The sequence below is a fragment of the Aspergillus oryzae genome, chromosome 7 (genome assembly GCF_000184455.2).
Source record: "Aspergillus oryzae RIB40 DNA, chromosome 7".
Taxonomy (NCBI): Eukaryota; Fungi; Ascomycota; class Eurotiomycetes; order Eurotiales; family Aspergillaceae; genus Aspergillus; species Aspergillus oryzae.
Window position 1 is genome coordinate 503,632 of NC_036441.1, and position 19,924 is coordinate 523,555.

The 19,924-nt window shown below is 48.5% G+C and overlaps 5 protein-coding genes across 5 annotated transcripts; 3 read left to right on the plus strand and 2 right to left on the minus strand.

Annotated features, from left to right (window-relative positions):
* Positions 1-3,431: 3,431 nt before the first annotated feature.
* AO090011000197 (TPR domain protein) lies at positions 3,432-4,484 on the plus strand (the record flags this gene model as incomplete). Its single annotated transcript, XM_023232836.1, has 2 exons — positions 3,432-3,817; positions 3,926-4,484. The coding sequence occupies 2 exons, from the start codon at positions 3,432-3,434 to the stop codon at positions 4,482-4,484; spliced, it is 945 nt and encodes a 314-aa protein (XP_023093404.1).
* Positions 4,485-5,017: 533 nt separating this feature from the next.
* On the minus strand, positions 5,018-7,804 carry AO090011000198 (uncharacterized protein; the record flags this gene model as incomplete). Its single annotated transcript, XM_023232837.1, has 1 exon — positions 5,018-7,804. The coding sequence occupies one exon, from the start codon at positions 7,802-7,804 to the stop codon at positions 5,018-5,020; it is 2,787 nt and encodes a 928-aa protein (XP_023093405.1).
* A 6,135-nt stretch (positions 7,805-13,939) lies between these two features.
* AO090011000199 (uncharacterized protein) lies at positions 13,940-14,509 on the minus strand (the record flags this gene model as incomplete). The annotated part of the gene is made up of 1 exon (XM_001825819.1): positions 13,940-14,509. One exon carries the CDS (start codon positions 14,507-14,509, stop codon positions 13,940-13,942), a length of 570 nt encoding a protein of 189 aa, XP_001825871.1.
* Positions 14,510-16,713: 2,204 nt separating this feature from the next.
* Positions 16,714-17,678, plus strand: AO090011000200 (uncharacterized protein; the record flags this gene model as incomplete). The annotated part of the gene is made up of 2 exons (XM_023232838.1): positions 16,714-16,994; positions 17,612-17,678. 2 exons carry the CDS (start codon positions 16,714-16,716, stop codon positions 17,676-17,678), a joined length of 348 nt encoding a protein of 115 aa, XP_023093406.1.
* A 1,366-nt stretch (positions 17,679-19,044) lies between these two features.
* Positions 19,045-19,626, plus strand: AO090011000201 (putative GPI anchored protein; the record flags this gene model as incomplete). The annotated part of the gene is made up of 1 exon (XM_001825821.3): positions 19,045-19,626. The coding sequence occupies one exon, from the start codon at positions 19,045-19,047 to the stop codon at positions 19,624-19,626; it is 582 nt and encodes a 193-aa protein (XP_001825873.1).
* Between the last annotated feature and the right edge of the window lie 298 nt (positions 19,627-19,924).

Genomic DNA, 19,924 nt, shown 5'->3' on the forward strand with positions numbered 1-19,924 from the left:
ACCCCCGAATACCAACTGGACCTTTCCTTGAAAACAATGGACCACACTGATGCCTACCAATACTCCCCTACTACCTTACTGCCTTACACACTGACACTATGAGCCTTCTCGTTTCGTTATATCCAACAGCCTGCTGTGGAATTATTGGCCAGTGGTAGAAGGTTCGGAGAGTTCAGGCATCAAAAATGGTTTCATGTTGCGACGAGGGCACCGCCTATCTCACTGCCATTGTGTAGAGATCAGTTACTGTCGCATATACACGGCATTGAGCAACTTCCGGCTTCCTGCGTCACTCATGCCTGAAGAGAATATTCCTTGTAGGATGATTGGCATCTTCTCCTCACAGCCTCATGCCAAGCCCTTGGTTGGTAACTGCTTCCGAGCATCATTACCATTCTAGGAAGAGAGAAGCCGATTCGCTTCTCTTCGCATAACCCACTGGTACAATTGTCTCTGCAGACTGAGATGATCGTCGAGCGAGTGATGCTGTAGAGCCTTCCTCGACGGTTATCTATCATGGCTATGCAGGTGCATGGAAGATTCTAAAGGCAATCATTGGTCATTGACTTGTTCCGACCGGACCAACCATAGCTCAAAGCAAATTGATGTGCAACCAGCTTGCCGGATGCGAAATGGAGGAGTGGAGTCTTGAATCTTGTCAGTAGCGTGCGAGTTCTCGTCCCTGGCTTCGATCGGGCGCCTGATTGCCAAGCGCTGTCCATACAAAGTGATCACCATGGCTCAGAGCCGCGACGCGCGTATAGAGTTTATTCCTTTCCGAACCAACTGGAGACATTCCTTTGGAGACAGAAGCGTGGACATGAGCCAGGAGCCATGCCTGCGTCTGAACTCGACCTTAACTACTTGGTATTGTGCTGGTTATTGCTGAAAACTCACGATTGTGTGTGCATACTGAGAAGCAACTCAAGCGGTCTGTCCTCTTGTTACGTACTATCTCATCCCGACTATCATGGTACTTGCCAAGACAGCACAGCGTGCGGACTATACTGCGTATGCCTATCGGATCCATTAGGTTGCTCACACAGCGCTGCATATCACCTTTCATCGGATATGATCGTCATGCCATGGGCTGGGCACTATACAGCAGGTTGGGGCTATACTGCGTATGCCTATCGGATGCATTAGATTGCTCACGCATGTTGGATATCTCCTTTACCAGACATGATCGTCATACTACGAGCTGGGCACTCTACAACAGGTTGAGGTTATACTGTCTATCAGGCGCACCATCTGGTCGAACACGATAGTCGATGACCTTATACGACAGTTGATAGTCATGCTCTCTGTAATCTGCGCAAGCCATGCTAGACTTACGCATCGGTTAAGAGACATCTGCGTCTCCAGAAATCTATATAAGGGAGACTTTCTCCCCTGAGCACGACATTCATCTCATCTATAGCAACATCAACAAAACACAGTTCCAATCAGCCAATCACACAATTAGTCAATTTTCTTTACACAAACTTACAAACCACCAATTCTTCCTTCAAGATGAAGTTCATCTACGCCGTCCTCCTTGCCGCCGTGACCGCCACGGCCAGCGCACTCCCGGAACGCCTGGAGGCGCGTATTTGCGGTAGCCCCATGTGCAGTAACTATGTTGCGTTGGGTGAAGCCGATTGCCCGCTCGATTGCATGTGGGGAGACTGTACCAAGTACCAATGCATTAACGAGGGCTACGATGTAAGTGTCTAGTGTGGTATAGAGGACATGGGTTAATCATTACTGACGAGGGTATAGGTCATCTGTGGAAAGAACGGAGACAGCTGTGCTAAGGTCTGACTCGATGGAGAGCAAGAATGACATGTGAAGACGTGGATTGGGTAGATCGAGATGGGGTTGTCATGACTGAGTTGATTTGATGGATGGAACGATGTTACTTACTACAGTCGCTCCTTAGAAAAATCCTGAATCTTTCGGAGATATATTATAACCTGGTCTGTACTCAAAGGGCTTAGCTGAGGTTAGCTCAAGTAGATTCCCCGAAGCTGTCCGTTCATTGTACAATCAACCTTGGGCCAACCACCCTGTGAATCTAAGAGTCCGTATATTGCCTGATAACCCCGAGAAGTAAAAAATGTTGTGCAGAGTTTCTCCCCGTGGAATGCGTCAATTGGAAGATAAGGGAAGAATACCTTGATTGTTTCATACACTGAGTGCATTTTACTGTATAGTAAAGTAGTCCTCTCACTAGTCGGAATGTACATATCAGTCTTCCTATGATTAACCCAAGCGATGTTTAGTTTATTGCATCTGTAGCTTTGCATAGCATTGTACAACTTAGTAGAACATTCTTGCTTTCTTCTCCTTGTTCTTATATATGCTTATAGTCTATCACAGCTTCAATGCGTCATTGAATTGGTTTTGTTACGTTTAGGGCTCCCGGTTATAAACAATTGGTATAACCTTACGAACGTCGACAAACAAAGGTAATTCATGATACCCAAGGTTGTGGAACGTTCTAATAGCATTATATACACTAAATAACTATATCGTTGTCCCCCAATTTCATTCTTTATCAAGTAGTTACCTTCTGCAGCGTCCTTGCCGCCAGCGATTCTGGAATAGGTTCCCCGAATATCTTTACTTTCATCCAGCAGAAGGTTTACCTGATGGGAAGTTAAGTGATAGTAAAGCAGAAGCGTAACAAATCAGCTACGCAGGATTTAAGTTAGAGTTAACTAGTCTAGATCATTCGAAATGTGAACCTAATTATTGATTCCATTAAGCAATGGAATGGTTCGGCCGGGAATCTCAGCAAACGCCCACGCAATAGTTTAAAAGTTTGAAGATACAGCTAACTAAATCGCTGAATGGAGCGTTTGAACTACCGAATACGGTAGTCAATTGATTATCTTTACTAAAAGAACCTTGCTATGCTTCCAAGGAACAGCCAAAAGCAGAACGAAAGAAGATCTTCAACTTTATCTTACCATTTTAACCATTTTCGTATGATGGGTCCACAGAACGAGTCCTAGTTCTCGTATTCCACGTAACTAATCTCATAATTCCGCGGAACCCCTTTAATGGGAGATTTAGATCGACTGATTTTATTGGTGGCGCATCCTTGCCAAGCATATTCTGTACGAGCTGATCATTGATGAAAGTCTTAGGTTGTTCTTTTTTCTTACTATTTAAAGAGAAGCTCCTTGGGGCTTGATCCGTTCGTCCTTCTTTATTTCTTTTCTGTCTCTGTTGCATTCTCACATTCACAGCATATATTAGCTTTGTCGGAGAGGGCCTCTATGCTGCCTGGAGAGATATCAACATACCATCGGGAGAGCTAGAAAGATATCCAATAGTTTCTCTTCGTATAACTCACTTACATTTCATCCTTGTCTCCGAGGGTAGCGCTCACTGGTCTCTATCCAGACCATCATCACCTCCAGCCTTGATCTTCAAGTCCGACGATGGGCTGTTGTTGCAGCAGATCAAAATCGAGTAGCTCACCAAGCCCTACATCTCCGCCAAACGAAATGGAAGACGTCAGGCCAACGTTACAAAGCCTAATAGCGGAAAGTGACGCTCTACTAGAGGAGAACAGATGGGTCGAGGCGCGCGGAAAGCTGGACCAGGCCGTACAGCTCTCAGAGCAGCAGCAAGGACCCGACCACGAGGATACGCTAGAAACAAAAGCAATTCTGGCCTACAATCTCCGCAAGCACGGCGAGTATCAGGAAGCCGAGCAGATAGACCGTGAAGTGCATGCTACCCGCCTGAGAGTCTCTGGACCGGATCACACCGAGACTGCTAAGGCATTGAATAATATTGCGCTGGATTTGAAAGGTCTTGCTAGGTTCGATGAGGCGTTTCATCTCGAGGAGCAAGCTTTGGACATATTTATGAAAGTGGAGGGGGAGGATTCCCGAGCGACTCAGACGAGTATGAATAATTTGGCGAATAGCTATCACCAGCAGTGTCGGTTTGGTGATGCTGCCAGGTTGCATGAGAAGACGCTCGAGCTCCGGGTAAAGACACTTGGTCGAGACCACTTTGAAACAATCATGGCTATGGATCTGCTTGGTGTTGACTGTCGCGAGTTAGGTCAGGTGGAGAAAGCTGCGAGGTACCAGGAGGAAGCGCTTGAGCTTGCGACAAACAGTCTGGGCGAAGGGAGTGAGACTACCCTTCGGTGTTCGATAAACCTAGCGTCAACGTACCAGGCATTTGGGACGGCCGATGGACAACAGAAAGCATTAACCTTGCTGGAGCGGGCTCTGGATCTATCGCGCCGGAACCTGGGTGAAGAAAGTCCGGAGACGGTGGGCACCATGAACAATCTCGCGGTGGCGTATGTTAAGGCGGACAGACTAGACGATGCTTACCCCTTATTGAAAGCAGCTTATGATATAAATCGAAAGACGCTGGGTCCAGATCATCCGAAGACCCGAGCGTCGGAGGGCAACTATAACTATGTTATGGAGAAGCTTGGTTTAACTCAGGCTAACATATTCGGCGCCTGAGTTTTGTATTATCTTCTCTTATTACGGTCGGGATAGATCTCTAAATATGTCTTTACCCCTTAGAGTGCGAGGCCCAGGACTCTTCTAGTGTCAATTTAATATTCCGGAATCATGGACTTCGTAACTATCTTAGGAAATTGTTTACTCATCTACTTCCGTGCGGTTATAACAAATTAGAGAGTATGTAATCTATATATCGCGTCGGCTACGAAGAAATACATATTAGGCATATGTTATGAACCAGTGATTGGTCCTTCTATTTGAGGCACTAGCGTAGTCGATCGATCAATCAATCAAGCAAAATTGTATTACCCTGTTAAAGCCTAACTATTGAATGTGTAGCTACTATGCAGGTGCCTCGCCGTGAGGCAGAATTGGCCCAGAACGCCTGAATCCCACACATAAGAAAGGTAATGAACGAAAATCTGTGAATCACAACTAAAAGCTTGTCCCACAGCGCAAAATCTTTGACCTTTGTCAGTCATCTTCTGCCTCCTCTTTATTCTGTTTGTTAGTGGCAACAGCGTAGTCTACTAAGCGCCATAAGGAGACTGTGTCAGGGCATCTCCAGCCAGGGCCAAGTCTTGAATAGCAGCCAAGCCATACTGTGCAACAGCGTTCGTGGATATCCATGTAGCTTCGTCAACTGGGATGAGGACAGCGCTTCCATTGACACGTTCTGAAACCCAAGACTCATCGGCAGTAAAGCCGTCAGTATTGTTATAAAATTCCTTCCATGCTCGCTCAGCCACCGTCACGTTGTTGCTGTGCTTCGCATAGTACGCCGTCAAGCGCGAGTGGCCCTGGATCAGACTGATCCCGCTGAACGACTTACCATAGCGCGCCTTCTGCTCTGCCGATGTTGCGCCATAGTAGTAACAGTAATCAAGCCAGGCACTCTCCAGACCGTCTGGTGCATCATCACCCCAATACTCGAGCAACTCTGAAACAACCTCCGGCATGCCGAACACAGCGTTCAAGTGGGAGATAGATACAATACCCTCGTTGTTGGGATCAGTCGGGGGTGGGAGCAGTGTCCCGTTGCTGATAGCATACAATCCCGATCCCGTAACGAAACCATTCTTGAGACTGGAGATTCCTCTCGCCGTACCAGTCAGCTTGCTCCTGGCTTCTTGCCAGCGAGGCCCACGACGCTCCCATTCAATCAGCCAACCAGCAGCGAGACCAGCCCAATCCGTTCCAAGGGAGAATGCAACGGGTTTGCCTGGCTCCGGTGTCCAGCCATCCGTCCTGACCTTCCTCTGCGGATCCAAGATTCCGTATGTCTTGTCAGCGTCAATCGCTTCTTCCAAGAGTTCACCAACTCGCTCATCGCCGCCGGACAAGTAATAAAAGTATTTCCTATACAGAGGCTGAGCGATACGAACTTGCTTGGCGCTATCAGCGAAATGCTGAACGCCATGTCGAGTTCCGAGACCTTTCCAGTCACCAATGTGATACACATCTACCTCACCAGTATGACGAGTCAATGCCTCCGCAAACCGGTAAACATCTGCACGTCCGGTCCGCAGGAAGTACTGCCAGAAGAACAAGTCTGGGGATAGCTCGGAGTTGTCCCATGCGTAACCACCAACGTCATAGCGCCAAGTATGTCTGTCTTCATCGTAGGTATGCATGATATCACCATAGTCCAAGAAGCCATACCAGCGACGGTCCTCAATCTGGCCTTGGTAGAACTTCGCCAGGAAATCCAAGTGGTTTTCGATTGTCGAAGACTTCTCATTTGACGTGTCTGGTAGTGCCCAGTAGGAACCAGCTGCCTTAGTGTCCTTGATGTACTCGGGCTCGGGGACCAGAACTGGAGGCTCATTGATATACTTGCCCAAGAGGGCCAGGTTATCGCTCTCGGGAGTGGCATCAAACGCGTGCAGGAAGATCTCACTGGTTCTGGCGATGCCATAAGGCGTGTTGAATCCAGGCTCATAATCCTCATACGTGATTTCGAGCGCGTCAGTTTGTTTTTCGTAGGTATCTTGTCCCAGTCCATCGTGGAAAGGTCTAAGATCCAACGGTGCGGCCTCAGGGCTATACAACCACAGCGTGATCTGGCCCTTGTTGGCACCCGCATCGGTGATATCCAACCCTGAAGGGTACCTCTTCCAAAAATCACGCAGGCCAATGGCAAGTCCACCTTGCGTGGCACCACCAAGATAAGCAAGTCCGGAAGATCGCGTACCGCCCGGAATGTTAATCCATGCCTGGCCAGGCTTGGTCCTTTTCTTGAGGGTAAATCCGTCAGGCGACAATTGGCTCAACTTGTAATCGTTCCAGACAGGAATCCACTGCATGCGAGACGAAACTCTCTCATCCCAAGTACTGATGTTGGGGGTAACTTTGCCTTCATATTGCGCTGAGCGAACTTCTTCACCGGGGTCACGACGCAAGCCTGTGATTCCTTGAACGGCTTCGTGGAGATAACCTCCATCCACACCGGGTAATCGGATGTGCCGGTTATACAGCTCCTCGCCTTCGAGGGGGACCTCGAACTGGATGCCAAGGCCAGTTATGAAGTCTTCCTCTGGCTTTCCGTCGAAGACAATACTGTGCACGACTCTGATAGAGTCCGAATTGGCATAGAAATAAAAGCGTAGAACGAATGGGAACCAGTCATCATGATCACCACTACCGGATGTCTGGTGTTTTCCATTCACCGTGACCAAAGTACGAACGGCGTTATCCTTGCTCACGGTAACATTCTCAATATTGCTTTGGAAATTGAAGTAGTTGATAGAGGACTTAGCCCTAGCCGAAACATCCTCCGCCACTCCAGACTGGGTATGGAGCACAAGCTTTCCATTTTCGCCAACAACCTTCCCACTCGATGTTGTGATAGAACCCACAATGACATTTCCTTGTTTCGGGAACGAGGCCGTCAATTTACCCGTATTAACCGTGATCTCATCGGCTTTAGTGGTCACTTTCAATCCCGATGGTGTGTCGGAATGGTTGGAAGCCGGTCGGCGCGAAGCCGAGGCGCTGACGCGATATTCGCTATCAATGGTGTCAAGCGGTGGAATCGCGTGCCCAGTCCATTTGATTGAGCCATCGCGCCAGTAGCCTGTTACCCAAGACTGTAGCGGAATTTGCTCATTCGATGGACCGGAAATTGAGAATTGCGTGTCGTTGGTTCTGTACTTTCCCTGGGGCCACGGAAGGCCGAAGGTTGTTCCAGCATGATATTCCGGAGCATCGCCGACCCAGTGCACCTTGACAGTATCGGATGACCTGCTATCCATTGGCCGTGAGAGGACCTCACTGGCTAGTGCTCCAAGAGCGACCCAGAGAGATGGCCGTCGCATGGTGGAAGCAATGGAGAGAGTATCCCACCAACACAACAAGGGGTTTCGACTCGTAGTCGGTTTATTTGAGACACAGGGTAAATTTCATCGTCTTATATACCCAGCATAGAACCTCAATGCGGAGCTAGACAGAGGCCAAGAACCTAGTATAATTTCCCATTGCGACCATGCATTAGCAGGTTAGGACATTACATGTACGATTGCCAACAGACTCGGGCTAGTTTCGGGTCAGAAGGATAGCGAGATCCGCTCCCAGGAAGCGAGCGAACAAGAGTCTACACAACGCTCAACGAAGTGACATCATTGGTGGCCATTATGTGCTTTAACTTTCCGTGGTGAAATTGCATTATTTCCCTAGCGACAGCTTTCAGGATGCCCGGCGGGCAGTTCTGGAAAGGGGAAGTACGGAGTATATCCACCGGATTCCGGAGGAAGCATCACTTTCTCCTGCCAAGCATCTCCCCCGCATAATTCGGAGCAAGATCACCCGAAGCATGGACTATGATTATTTCTCATAGTCTACTGAAATTCGTAAGTGGCTTGGCTTGTTGTGGAGGCAGGATGTTCCTCAAACCGAGTCAGGTCAATTCGAGGTTGGTAATGTGTCCTATCTATCGTCCCCAGCATCAGGAACATAGGCTATGTAGTTGATACTTTCCCTCGCGCCTAAGCAATTGATGGGTGTGCCATAAAATGGTTGAGAATAACTATTATGGTCTCTAACGCTTTTTTACCGGCTAAACTGGTCAACGCTCAATGATCTGTGGATTTAACACTTTGACATTTTCTATTTCTATATATGGAGTCTACCAGTGAAACTCTGTATTCACGTAAGAAGAGAGCAAGTTTGTTACTTCAACAACACAGACTAGTACCCTATTGTATCAGATATCTATGTAAAGCGCCATGGCTACATTAGTTCAACTCCCATCCTTTCACCTCCTTCATCCGCGTAAACCAGTCCCTAACGTACGGGAGCCGCACATGGGGTCCATATGGATCCAGCTCCCATTGTGGGCTTGGAGCAGGAAGTCCAGTCTCTCTCAAACACGAGTCTCTCAATTCCTCCATAGAGCCGCCTCGGTCGTATTCCGGTACCTGGCCTTGCGTATCCCGAGCATCCTTCATACTCTTCCTCAAAGCCACAGTCTCCTCTTCGCATACACTAAGATCATCAGGGTCGACTACTACTCCATAGTTATTCCGAGCCCCATCGATAGTCACCAGCTTCCGGCGAATCTCCAAGGCGACTTTCTCCGCGGGTCGAGTCAGTGGATCTCCCAGTCCGCCGCCACCCCATGTCACCCATTCGAGCAGGTCATCGGGGTCAACGCGAATGTGGTCGCATTTTGAGGGGAGTATCTCAACGGGGGGGTTTTCTCGAGACTTCGAGAATCGGTACAAGATCTTCCGCGAACGGGAGCCTGGTTTGCCACCTCGAATTCCCCATGGCTTTGTAAACCAGCGGTCATCATGCAGACTGAACTCGCCGCGACACAAGAACCGATAGAGCGTGCGTTGCGCGTTACCACCACGGTAGTAGCCCGGCCCTCCACTATCTGGGACACTCTCGTTGGCTTCGATGCGCAGGGGGTAGTTCAGTTCAATGCTTTCTGTAGGGATGGACTTGATTGCCGGAAAGAGGCAATGGCAGTCGAGTCCATCGCCTGCATTCCGAGCTGGCACTCCACCGAATCCAATCTGGTATAACTGGTACCACTCGCCGTCAGGCTTGTATCCGGAGTAGAAGAAATGCGGCGAGTGACTGAAGCCAGCTGCCGCTGCGTATAGCTTATTCTTCTTGCCGATGAGTGCCTGCATCACGTCCATTGTTCTGCCCAGAAGATGTGTACGGCAAGAGATAGCTGCTGGTCTAACCGGCTTCAGCACGCTTCCCTCGGGGATATAGATGTCGATGAGATCATGGAACCCGTCGTTGATCACGGTGCCAGGTGCAGCAGCGGCAATCATGTAGTAACCGATGAACATCTTGAACATCGTTTCTGACAGGTAGAAGTTGATACTATGCTCGCTCTGAGGGGATGTTCCGCTCCAATCGAACAACAGCCGGTTTCCTTCGATCTTCTTCATCGTGCAGGTAAGGGCCCATGGGCCAACTCCATGGCCATCATCGTCCACGAAATCAGTGAACGTGCATGGCTTATCATCAAAGTCTGTCTCGATAATCTTAGCCATTCCTGTACGATTACGAAGAAGTAGCTCTGAGCACGCGGCGAGGTAGATCTGAGATCCAAACCGCGTAGCTAGCTCACAAACGCGGCTGGAGGCAGTTCGACAGGCGGCAATGATTGCCATCAGATCTGACCGGTACCAGTCTGTTTGACGCGAGTTGCGGCAGAGTAGTTCAACCAGATCTGTATTCATGACCCCCTTGGAGTAGAGCTTGATGAGGGGGATCTGGACTCCGTCATCGAAGATGGATGTAGCGTTGATAGACATGCTTCCTGGGACCATACCCCCTACATCAGTTAGATGGCCGAACTGCGACGCCCATCCGATCAGACTACCCTCAAAAAAGATGGGCAAAAGAACAATAACATCGTTCAAGTGTGTAACTGCTCCCTCAATCATGTAGGTGTCATTAGTGATGAAAACATCGCCTTCATGTATAGGTTCTCTCCAAGCTTTAAGGAATTGGGTGATAAAGCTACCAAACTGGCCAACAAGCATCTTTCCATCTGCCGTGGTTATCACATTGAACTCATCCTGTTGCTCACGGATTGCTGGCGACATGCTACAACGGAGCATTAGTGTGTCCATCTCACTTCGGATGGAGGCCAAAGCAGATGCCACAAGCGTTGGGATCAATGGGGTGGATCGAACTGTTTCTTCAGCCTCTTCGGCCGTTTGGCCCTTTGGCTGCTCTCTCTGTTGGTCTCCATCTGGGCGTATCAGAATGTTGCCTATAGCGTCTATCTCTCCGTAGCAACCAGGAAGGATCAGAGTGTTGCTGTCCATTTCAGTAATAATGCAAGGGCCCTGAACACGTACGCCCTGGTAGCTAATCTTTTCACGATCCCAGAGTGTAGCCTCCAGAGTCTTGCCCTCAATGACGATATCTTTCTTGGTTACCATTGCCTCAGCTGGTGGCTTATTAGACGTAACGTCGTTCAGTCGAGGGAGCTCAATGCTCGGGGAGGCGTCAACAGCGACGACCTCGAGTCGCATAAGCTCCAGTTCAAAGTTTGGAAGACAGTATTTGAATTGTTGTTCATGCAACTGATCGAACTTTGCCTGTAACAGTGCCTTCCAGGGCTCATGGTCCAGGGATAGGTCCTCGCTATGCAGGTCCACTGTCAAGTTCAATGCCTGGCCCTTGTACCTGAGGTCCACGTGGTAGCTAATATTGAGCTCCATAGGATGACCGCCGTTGGAGCTTTCCATAGTTGCCCTGCATGCCGTTTTGAGTTCATCAAATCGGGCTTTCACCTCCGAGGGCAATGTCATAGAGAGCAAATGAATGTATGACGATGACTGGGAATGGCTCAACCGGGTAGTAGCATCGCCCAGCGCACATAGGGTACCGGGAGACGGAGGGACGATGACTGGCCATGCTCCGAGAAGCTTTCCGACCGCGTTTGCATGAAGCGGACCTGCACCACCAAACGCAACGAGGGCAAAATCTTTAGGATCATAACCCTGTTCAACAGACACTAAACGCAACGCTCCATACATGGTCTCGTTCACGAGGTTTATGATATCTTCAGCCGTCTGTGTGACGGTGAGCTTCATTTGGGAAGCAATGGTGTCAACAGCAGCGACCGCGGCCTCGACATCCAGTGTGAATTCACCTCCCAGTAGCTTTTCGGGGAGGTATCCGAGGACGAGATTTGCGTCGGTAACGGTGGCTTCAATACCCCCTTTGCGATAACAGGCCGGTCCGGGACTTGCACCTGCACTCTCTGGTCCGACTCTCATTGTTTCAGTGATTCCCATATACTTGGCAATAGAACCACCTCCAGCTCCGACTGTACGAATGTCCACAGCGGGCGAGCGAACAGTTAGGTCACCCACTACTGTCTCGCGACGGAGGCGAGGCTTTCCTTGGTAGATCAAAGCGCAGTCTGTTGATGTACCACCCATATCGAACGTGATAAGATTTTTGTACGGCGTGTTGCGTGTCACAACGTCCGCAACACCTTGGACTCCTCCTGCTGGGCCAGACATCAGGATGTTGACCGGAAGCTCGCCAGCCAGGTCCAAACTAGTCAGACCACCGTCCGACTTAAGGATACGAATTGTATTTCCATCCTCTGCGAGTAGGTCCCGAAGGTTGCCGAGGTAGCTCTGAACAATCGGCTTAACGAGAGCATTGGTACAAGTCGTCACTGTCCGTTCATACTCCCCGACCTCACGAAGGACATCGCCAGAGCAGATGATAGGGATATCCGATCCAAGCTCTTCACGCACGATATCCGCTACCAACAATTCATGCTCATTGTTGCAATGAGAGTTGAGTAGCGAGACCGCCACAGCCTCCGGTCGGTCTTTCCCCCATGCCTTCAACTCAGCACGCAGCGCATCCTTATTCACAGCAATAACCGATTCGCCATTCACGGACATGCGCTCTTGGCATTGAAGCACACGCTCCAGTGGCACGATCGGCTCCGGAGGAGTGTAATGTAACCAGGCACCGAGGCCACCGGGGATTTGGGAGCGACGAACGGCCAAAATATCCTTATGACCTGCAGTGACGATGAGGCCGGTCCGTGCGCCTTTGCCTTGTAGAACGGCGTTTGTGGCGGTTGTTGTGCCATGGTGGATGAATTGAAACTTTCCGTCCCAGGAGTAGCGGTCTTTGAGTTGCTGGCGAACTTTCTGGATGCCATTCTTGATACCGATGCTTTGGTCCTCAACTGTAGTCGGTACTTTGGCTCTTGCGATTTGTCCGTCGGGCGTAAATGCGCATATATCGGTGAATGTGCCTCCTACGTCCGCTCCGAGTCGATATTCGCCGTGCTCGGTGGCATAGGACATGTTGAACAGAATCAAAGGAGGCTCTCCACAAAAACAGGACAAAACGAGGCTGAGGGGCTTTGCAGTGTAACCTTATTTCTGAAGATAGCGCGGGGCTCGTCGAGCATATAACATAGGCCCACGATGGAACTTCGTGGAAAATTGGCGTAAATCTGGCCTCACAAGGTAAGGTACACGACGCGCCTGGGTATTATGTTGAGGAAATAATTCTTATTTCAGAGACACCGAAATACTTATGTGTCAGGACACCTTACGATTCCCCATTATAATGTGTATGCTAAGAAGCTAGTTCACAATCCCCCTCGGATAGTGTTGTTGGATACTACCCTGCCTCGTTGGACAACGCTACTCTGGACCCGCTCTTGTTTGGCAGGGACACTTATAATATGGTTAATCCTAACCTGGTTGAGTAAACTGGGTGTCAGCCAAACCCACTCGTGGCCGGGACGGGAAAATCCTAACTTATCTTGAACCTACTCTACACAATCAATTGGCTGGAACTACACCACAATTTCAGTTTAGACATCTTTCTAGAGTCAAACCGTTCTGCAGCATTACCCTATAGGCGACTTGGTCACCATTACTTGCCTGACCCCGTCTACAAAAAAGTACAGCTCTACCTATCCAGAGGTAGAGTTGTATCTAAGGTGGGTCAGGCGGGCTTTAGAAATAATAAGCGCAATCCATCGTGGGTTTCACCTGCCCGTCACCCACTTTCAGAAATCAAGAAATCCAGTAGACTTAATAGCTCTTCAATCTCCAGAATCATAAGGAATAGTGCTTCTCTGGGACTGGTCAAGTACAGTGATACATATCTAGCCATGGGTTCTGCCCCTATCACGATCTAAGAACAGATACACCTATTTTTTCATGTCAACCTTAGAAATTAAAGCTACATAACATCTACAAATTTTACAGTGCACACAATTATCCAATTTGCCTATGCTTTGGTATAGGCTCTTTTATTTTCAACTTTTTATGTCGTTTTCTGTTTTGTCCTAAACCCTCAAGATTTTACTCGAACTCATGTTTAGCATGAAGAGCCCCCGAACAGCACTCAGCCCAACGACTCATTGACCCAAACCCCAATAGTACCAGACTATCACATACTAAGGGCATACCTCTAATTACCTTACCTTATGTGTGACCGTCGTCGCTTTCTTCTTTTATGAAAAAATTCCACTCAGGTTCTTGAGGAGGGCAATAAGGATTCGGATTCTGAAGCCGACGCCGTACTTCTGCTTCTTGCATCCTCACCGCATCCTCGAGCAAGCCATTTACCATAAGCATGACAGCATTATAGCAAGTCAAAAAGCCTTCGTTATACCAAAGGTTCTGGTATCTCACATATTTGCGACCATCTTCTGGTTTCTCCTGGGCCGGCGTCATTCCGTCCCAGTCGACCCGGACGTCTTCTGGAACACATATCCTAATAATCTCACCAATGTTCTGCTTCTTTTTCCGAGCTTCGAGTTTACGTATTAATTCAAGGGTCTCGTCGTTCTCGTCCTCAATGACCTTAAAATATAAATCGTAATATCCGGGGTTCAATGGAGTAGTTTGGTCAAGTTGACTTTTGTGCGCGGTAAGGCGATCTTTCATCTGTTCGAGCTTATCATAAAATGTATGATATTCCTTCGGAAGTGGAATAAAAACTTCTAAGAATTTGAATCTTGCTGGCTCCCTTGGATTAGATGACCCTGCCATAGTTTCAAGGACGTGAAGTGTTGACAAGTGAAGTAGGGTATGTTCAGGAGATGATCGTATGTTGTAGAGCCCAGAAGGCAACTTACCCAGGCTATATAGACCTTCCTGACTGCACATCCCAAGGAAAGTTACTTACACCTCTTTTTCTTTGTCGCCATCCAAAACACAGATATTTTAATTCATTTCCGATGTAATCTGAGAAAATTCTTTGAGTATGGCGATCAAGGAGGGGACTCCAAACACCCCTTGTATAGCTCATTTTTGTACTGATACTGGTTCGTCGTTCGATTAGCAATCGCTCGTTGTCTCAAGGAAACGGTAGTTTGATGTCAGAGTACTGTGTTCATTATGTATAGACACCTCTCAAAGATCAAGTCCATTGATCCGTGCATCACCTTTGCCGGTATCAGTCGGGTGAACCTTTTCGTCACGGGTATAGGAGGCAGTCTTGCTATTTTCCGCATCTAAGAAAATCGATCAGGGTGCTGAAATGCCAGACTCATTCAATAAGAACATTTGCACGTGGAAAGGGGTTCTTTGTTCCTCTACCAGGGGCTGACCAGCCTGGTATCGGCACTTATCAAACAGTCCAGGTTGTCGTTCTCAAAGGTTTTCTGTGTGAGGTGCGCGTCGGCGATGTGTTCTCCTTATTGACAATAATCAGGTCAGACTCGCCATCAAACAGGGTGGGATAAAGAGGCAGTCACCTTGATAGTCGAGTGTTCGTTTGCTTTCATGGTCAGGTAATCGTATCTCATACCCGTTTGACACACCCTTCTCCTAGAGGAAGCCGTCCACACCGGGGTGTCATGGTTCGAGATACTCATCTTCATCAATGAACTGGTAGACTGGCATGTTGTAATGTGATGTTTCTTCCATTCCTGTGTGTAAAGGATTAAAAGGTTACAAGGCATCAAAGAAGTCTGCTACGCTGAAAGGACGCACATTTGTCCGACAGTCGGATTATCTCCCGGAATTAGAAGGTTATAAATAAAACATAGACTGGTACAACAGGTATTTTTTTACACAGGCTCACAACTAGAGCACGCCGCACATGCAGTTAGTTCTGGTATTCTATTTCTCGACACCGTCTCTACGGAGGTCTCGATAGATAAGCCCAGTCTAATTTAAGCTGTACAAAACAAGTGTTATCAGTAGCTATGAGGCCTGTTTTCATCATCACAGATGCATAAGTCTCCCAAAACTCATTGTCGGCTTGTCCCACAGTTAAGTATCAATTTCGGATTCTTCATGACGTAGGGTAAGATCTGATCACGGGATGGTCTAGCCCCGACGTCGCTGAAAGATAGGGATACACAGAAAACATCAGCTACACTGACATCAAACCATTGCACGAGTCGGGCTAGACTCATACCACTTTAAGGTAATGCATATCCTTGGCCCACTGCCCCATGCATCAAGCAGCTATTGTTGCAGCTCTCCCGTCTCCCTGAAACTCATCCCCTCATGCAACCTTCCCGAGCGGGCTTTGGTCCATTTGATACATGGAGAGCGATCACTGCGGATACGCGAATTTTTTCAATTCCGGACAGTGTCTTAGACGTCGTCTTTGAGAGATGCGGTCAAGGATATATGAGCCAGTCATATCAGCCAGACAGAGACATTGCGGTGGAAGTGTCGTAGTAATGTATCACAGCGTCGCTGGATGTCTTTGCCAAGATTGTTGGATGCATGCGACTTGGCACAGGGTAATACGATAGCCACCTTGCCTGGACCGACGGTGACCGGCTACGGCAAGCCAAGTGTTGTACCGATCGTGTACTAGCAAGACATGTACGGACTCCGAGAGGAAATTGCTATTGTCAGAGATTTAGATTCAAGGTACAGCCTTATAAAGATATGCCCCAAAAGTAGAAACACCAGTCATGTATCATGTGGTGGATCGCCGATAGGGTCATTCGCTAAACGAACCAGGGCAACAACTTTTGGTGCACACCTTTTGTCCAGTGCCCGCGTGGTGTTGCCCGGGTTGACCAACAATGACGGGGCATCGTGATATAGATTTACAAAGGAACACTCTTCACTGGGAGTGCAGAATATCAGAAAAAATGGATTCAAGACAATCACCAGACACAATGCCCGCTCAAAAGCAATAAAATGAAGAATAATATAAATAGGCCCTATAGATATCCTTTAGGTGTATACCTATCATCAAGCTTACCACTATCAGTTCACCTGAAGCTATGCGTCTACTTCTACCCTTCCTCGTTCTGCCTTTGGCAACCCTGGATGTGCCTCCGCCTCAAGATGTCTCTGCAGTTAACTCAGTAGCTGCCCTTAGACTTGCAGAACTTAATAAACCGAAAGGGGATTTTATTCGCTCCTGCAAAGACGTGAAGCTCGACGGGAAGAAAGATGATATGCATGAACTGATTGCAACGTGCGCGGCCGGCAATGGGACCGAAATTACTTCCAAATTAGATTTAAGCTATTGTTACTCTTCTCTATCAGCTGGAGGAAATAAGTACGTATCCCCTTGCTGTTAATATACGTTCTAGACCGTCTTCAAAGGTGTCCTAGCTAACTAAAGATAGTGTCAATCCCAAGAAAGCTGATGATGCGACTTGTTCCAAGTGTAAGCTTTTGGGACCTACATTGCTCGAGTGCATATGTCAACGAAAGCCGGGAAATGGTCGGACCATCTTTCTACTCGGTGAGTTTCTTTTCCATGTCACATACAAGTGCTTCTTCTAATGATTGCGCTCAAGATCAAGAGCTGTGGAATGATCACGGTTACCTCCGATGCGAAAAAGGCAAGGGTCAGCGCATCTAAGGCATCCTTCTATGGTATGCGCGTGAGCCTGGCTTGGCTGAATACTTTGAGGCTGTCTCTTTTATGTTTATATGAAGAGCGGGACAAGCAGCAATTTAACTTGGTAACGCTCTAGCCAGTGAGGATATAGGATGCCACTGTGGGATTGGAGAGTCATATCAAGGGAGTCAGGTATTCGAGTGGCTGGCCTTTTATGAATTGCTATGCTCAGAACTGTGTTCTCCCTGTATGTATGAATATTTATGATATATTTACTCCTTATGAAGCTTTCGACTATAGCCTGTGATGATGTAAGACAGTGAAAACAGTGGTAAAGAGTTAAAGCAGGGTAAGACCACCACTACCAGCGAATTCATATCTATCATACTGTTATAAACCTATCGCAAAAGGCTGTTTGCTATAGACTCCATCGAAAGCGATCATCTCATCACCATCTTAATCTGGAGCCTAAAGTTTGTTCTGATACAGTTGCTGCGACGAGAGTTCTGGATCGTTGGTACCCAATCTTTTCGATGCTCTGCTGTGTAACTGAACCACGGAGGCCTCCCACAATAGGCCGCGCGGAGTGGCAGTTCCAAGAAGCAGTTCTACGGTTCATGTCTAACGAGACACGCACGTCATTGGCCTCGGCGAATCCTTGTAAGGCAGGATGTTGGATGCCAAGCGGAATTCTACCGAAAGGCAAAGCCACCGAGGCAATGGCCTTATTTTTGGTAATTTTATGCATTTTACGAAGCGGATAAAGCCGACACAAGCTGACATAATCTGCACCGCCATAAGCCTCCTTCAAGGGCACCGCCACGTCGCCACCATAACCGAGAAAACTCTCAAGACCAAAGTCCCGACAGGGCTCATCCCAACAAACCTTACAAGACGCAGGATTCCGTCAAAATCGCCCAATTAGCTCTCTGGGGGAAATGAAGCCAAAGCAGCCAAGACTATCAACGTCATCCTGTACGGCAATCAGGACTGGATCGCAATATCCACCACGTCGACTGGACAAATGCCAAATCCACAAAAACCGGGACTGACGGACGATCGTCCTATCATTCGATGGCAGCCTAGAGCAGTGGTCCTGGGGCGAGACTGGTTTTTGAGGGAAATCGAGGCTATTCATAGAAATATGGCAAAGTGTGCTGTGGGTCAGGACAGGGGAGTTGTGGCCTTGGCAACGCAACTTGCGGCCTCGAGCGAGACTACTCTCCGTGCTAAAAGTGTGCTAGAGTGTCCTAGACAGCTCTTCGTCCTGGATAGTAGTCTAAAGTGACGTGTATCATGACCTCATCGTACAATTTGGCGTGCTTGAAGTCAAGAGATACTACACCTTCCGACCAAGACATCACCAGATGGGGAGAACGAGCAACCTCTTTCAATCCCACATGGAAGCCTCCGGAAAACGGCTGTGGAGCCGTGGATCCAAGCACACTTTACTGTGAAACGTAAGTCGGGCGACCAAGTCCGCGGTGATTCGTGGCTGTGGTCTCCATTCTAGTGCATTGCCACTGGAGCCGTAACTGCGACTTGTTATGCCGATCCAATTCTATCATCAATACAGGGCAGAGCAGAGAATATTTAAGGAGCCTAGTACTCTCCAGATTTTACGGAAAATTATTCAGTTCATCAATCACCAATCTAATCTGTGGATTACCTTCTTCCATCTCAGAAGATATCAATCACTTCCATACTTCTACCTCCACACTCCTCAAAAAACCATCTACATTCTATACACAACTCCTTCAAAATGCAGTTGACTCTTCTCACCACCCTGCTCGTCGCCACCTCCGCCCTGGCTGCTCCCCAGATCGACAACCTCGTCTCCCAGGCGGAAGGTATCGCCCAGACCGCTGTGAACGGCGGCCAGAGCATCGCCTCCGACATTGCCAGCGCTGCCACCTCCATCGCTTCCGCCGCTGAGACCGGTGTCCCCGGCGCTGCCTCATCCATCACCTCTGCCGCGGGCGCCGCCGCCTCCAGCGCAGAGAGCTGGGGCTCCTCCGTCGCTTCCGACGCCCAGAGCAGGGCCTCCTCCATCGCATCCGAGGCCAGCTCCAAGCTGAGCGACAGCCTGACCACCCTGACCGGCACCAACGGCCAGCCCACTTCCACCGGCCTCGTCTCTACCACCTCCGCCAGCGGAACCGAGACCACCACTGCCACAAGCACCTCCACCACCGGTACTTCTTCTTCCTCTTCCTCTTCCTCCTCAGCTGGCAGTGCCTCCTCCACCAGCAGCGACGGTGCAGGTGCCATGCCCACTCCTTTCAGCTTCGGTGCCGGTGTCGCCGGTGTCGCCGGTGTCCTGGGTGTCATGGCTGCTCTGTAAACGAACCACGAATAACATGCTAGAACCGTCGCTATTTTTGGTACGAAATACTATGTTACACTATACCATGATTGAAGCGGGAAATAATATCCTTCGGTTACGACACGTTAATGGGAATCATGGCGTTTTTCTTCTGAGATCTTATGTACATGGATATACATTTTGAGTTCTGACATACATATACTTTTCTGATATTATATCTCTAGTAATGCAAGTTTTACTAGTATGATTTTTCTTCTTTGTAGAGAGGCTGTAGTTCGGTATACCATCTGAAACACCGATTAATAAAACCTAAGTT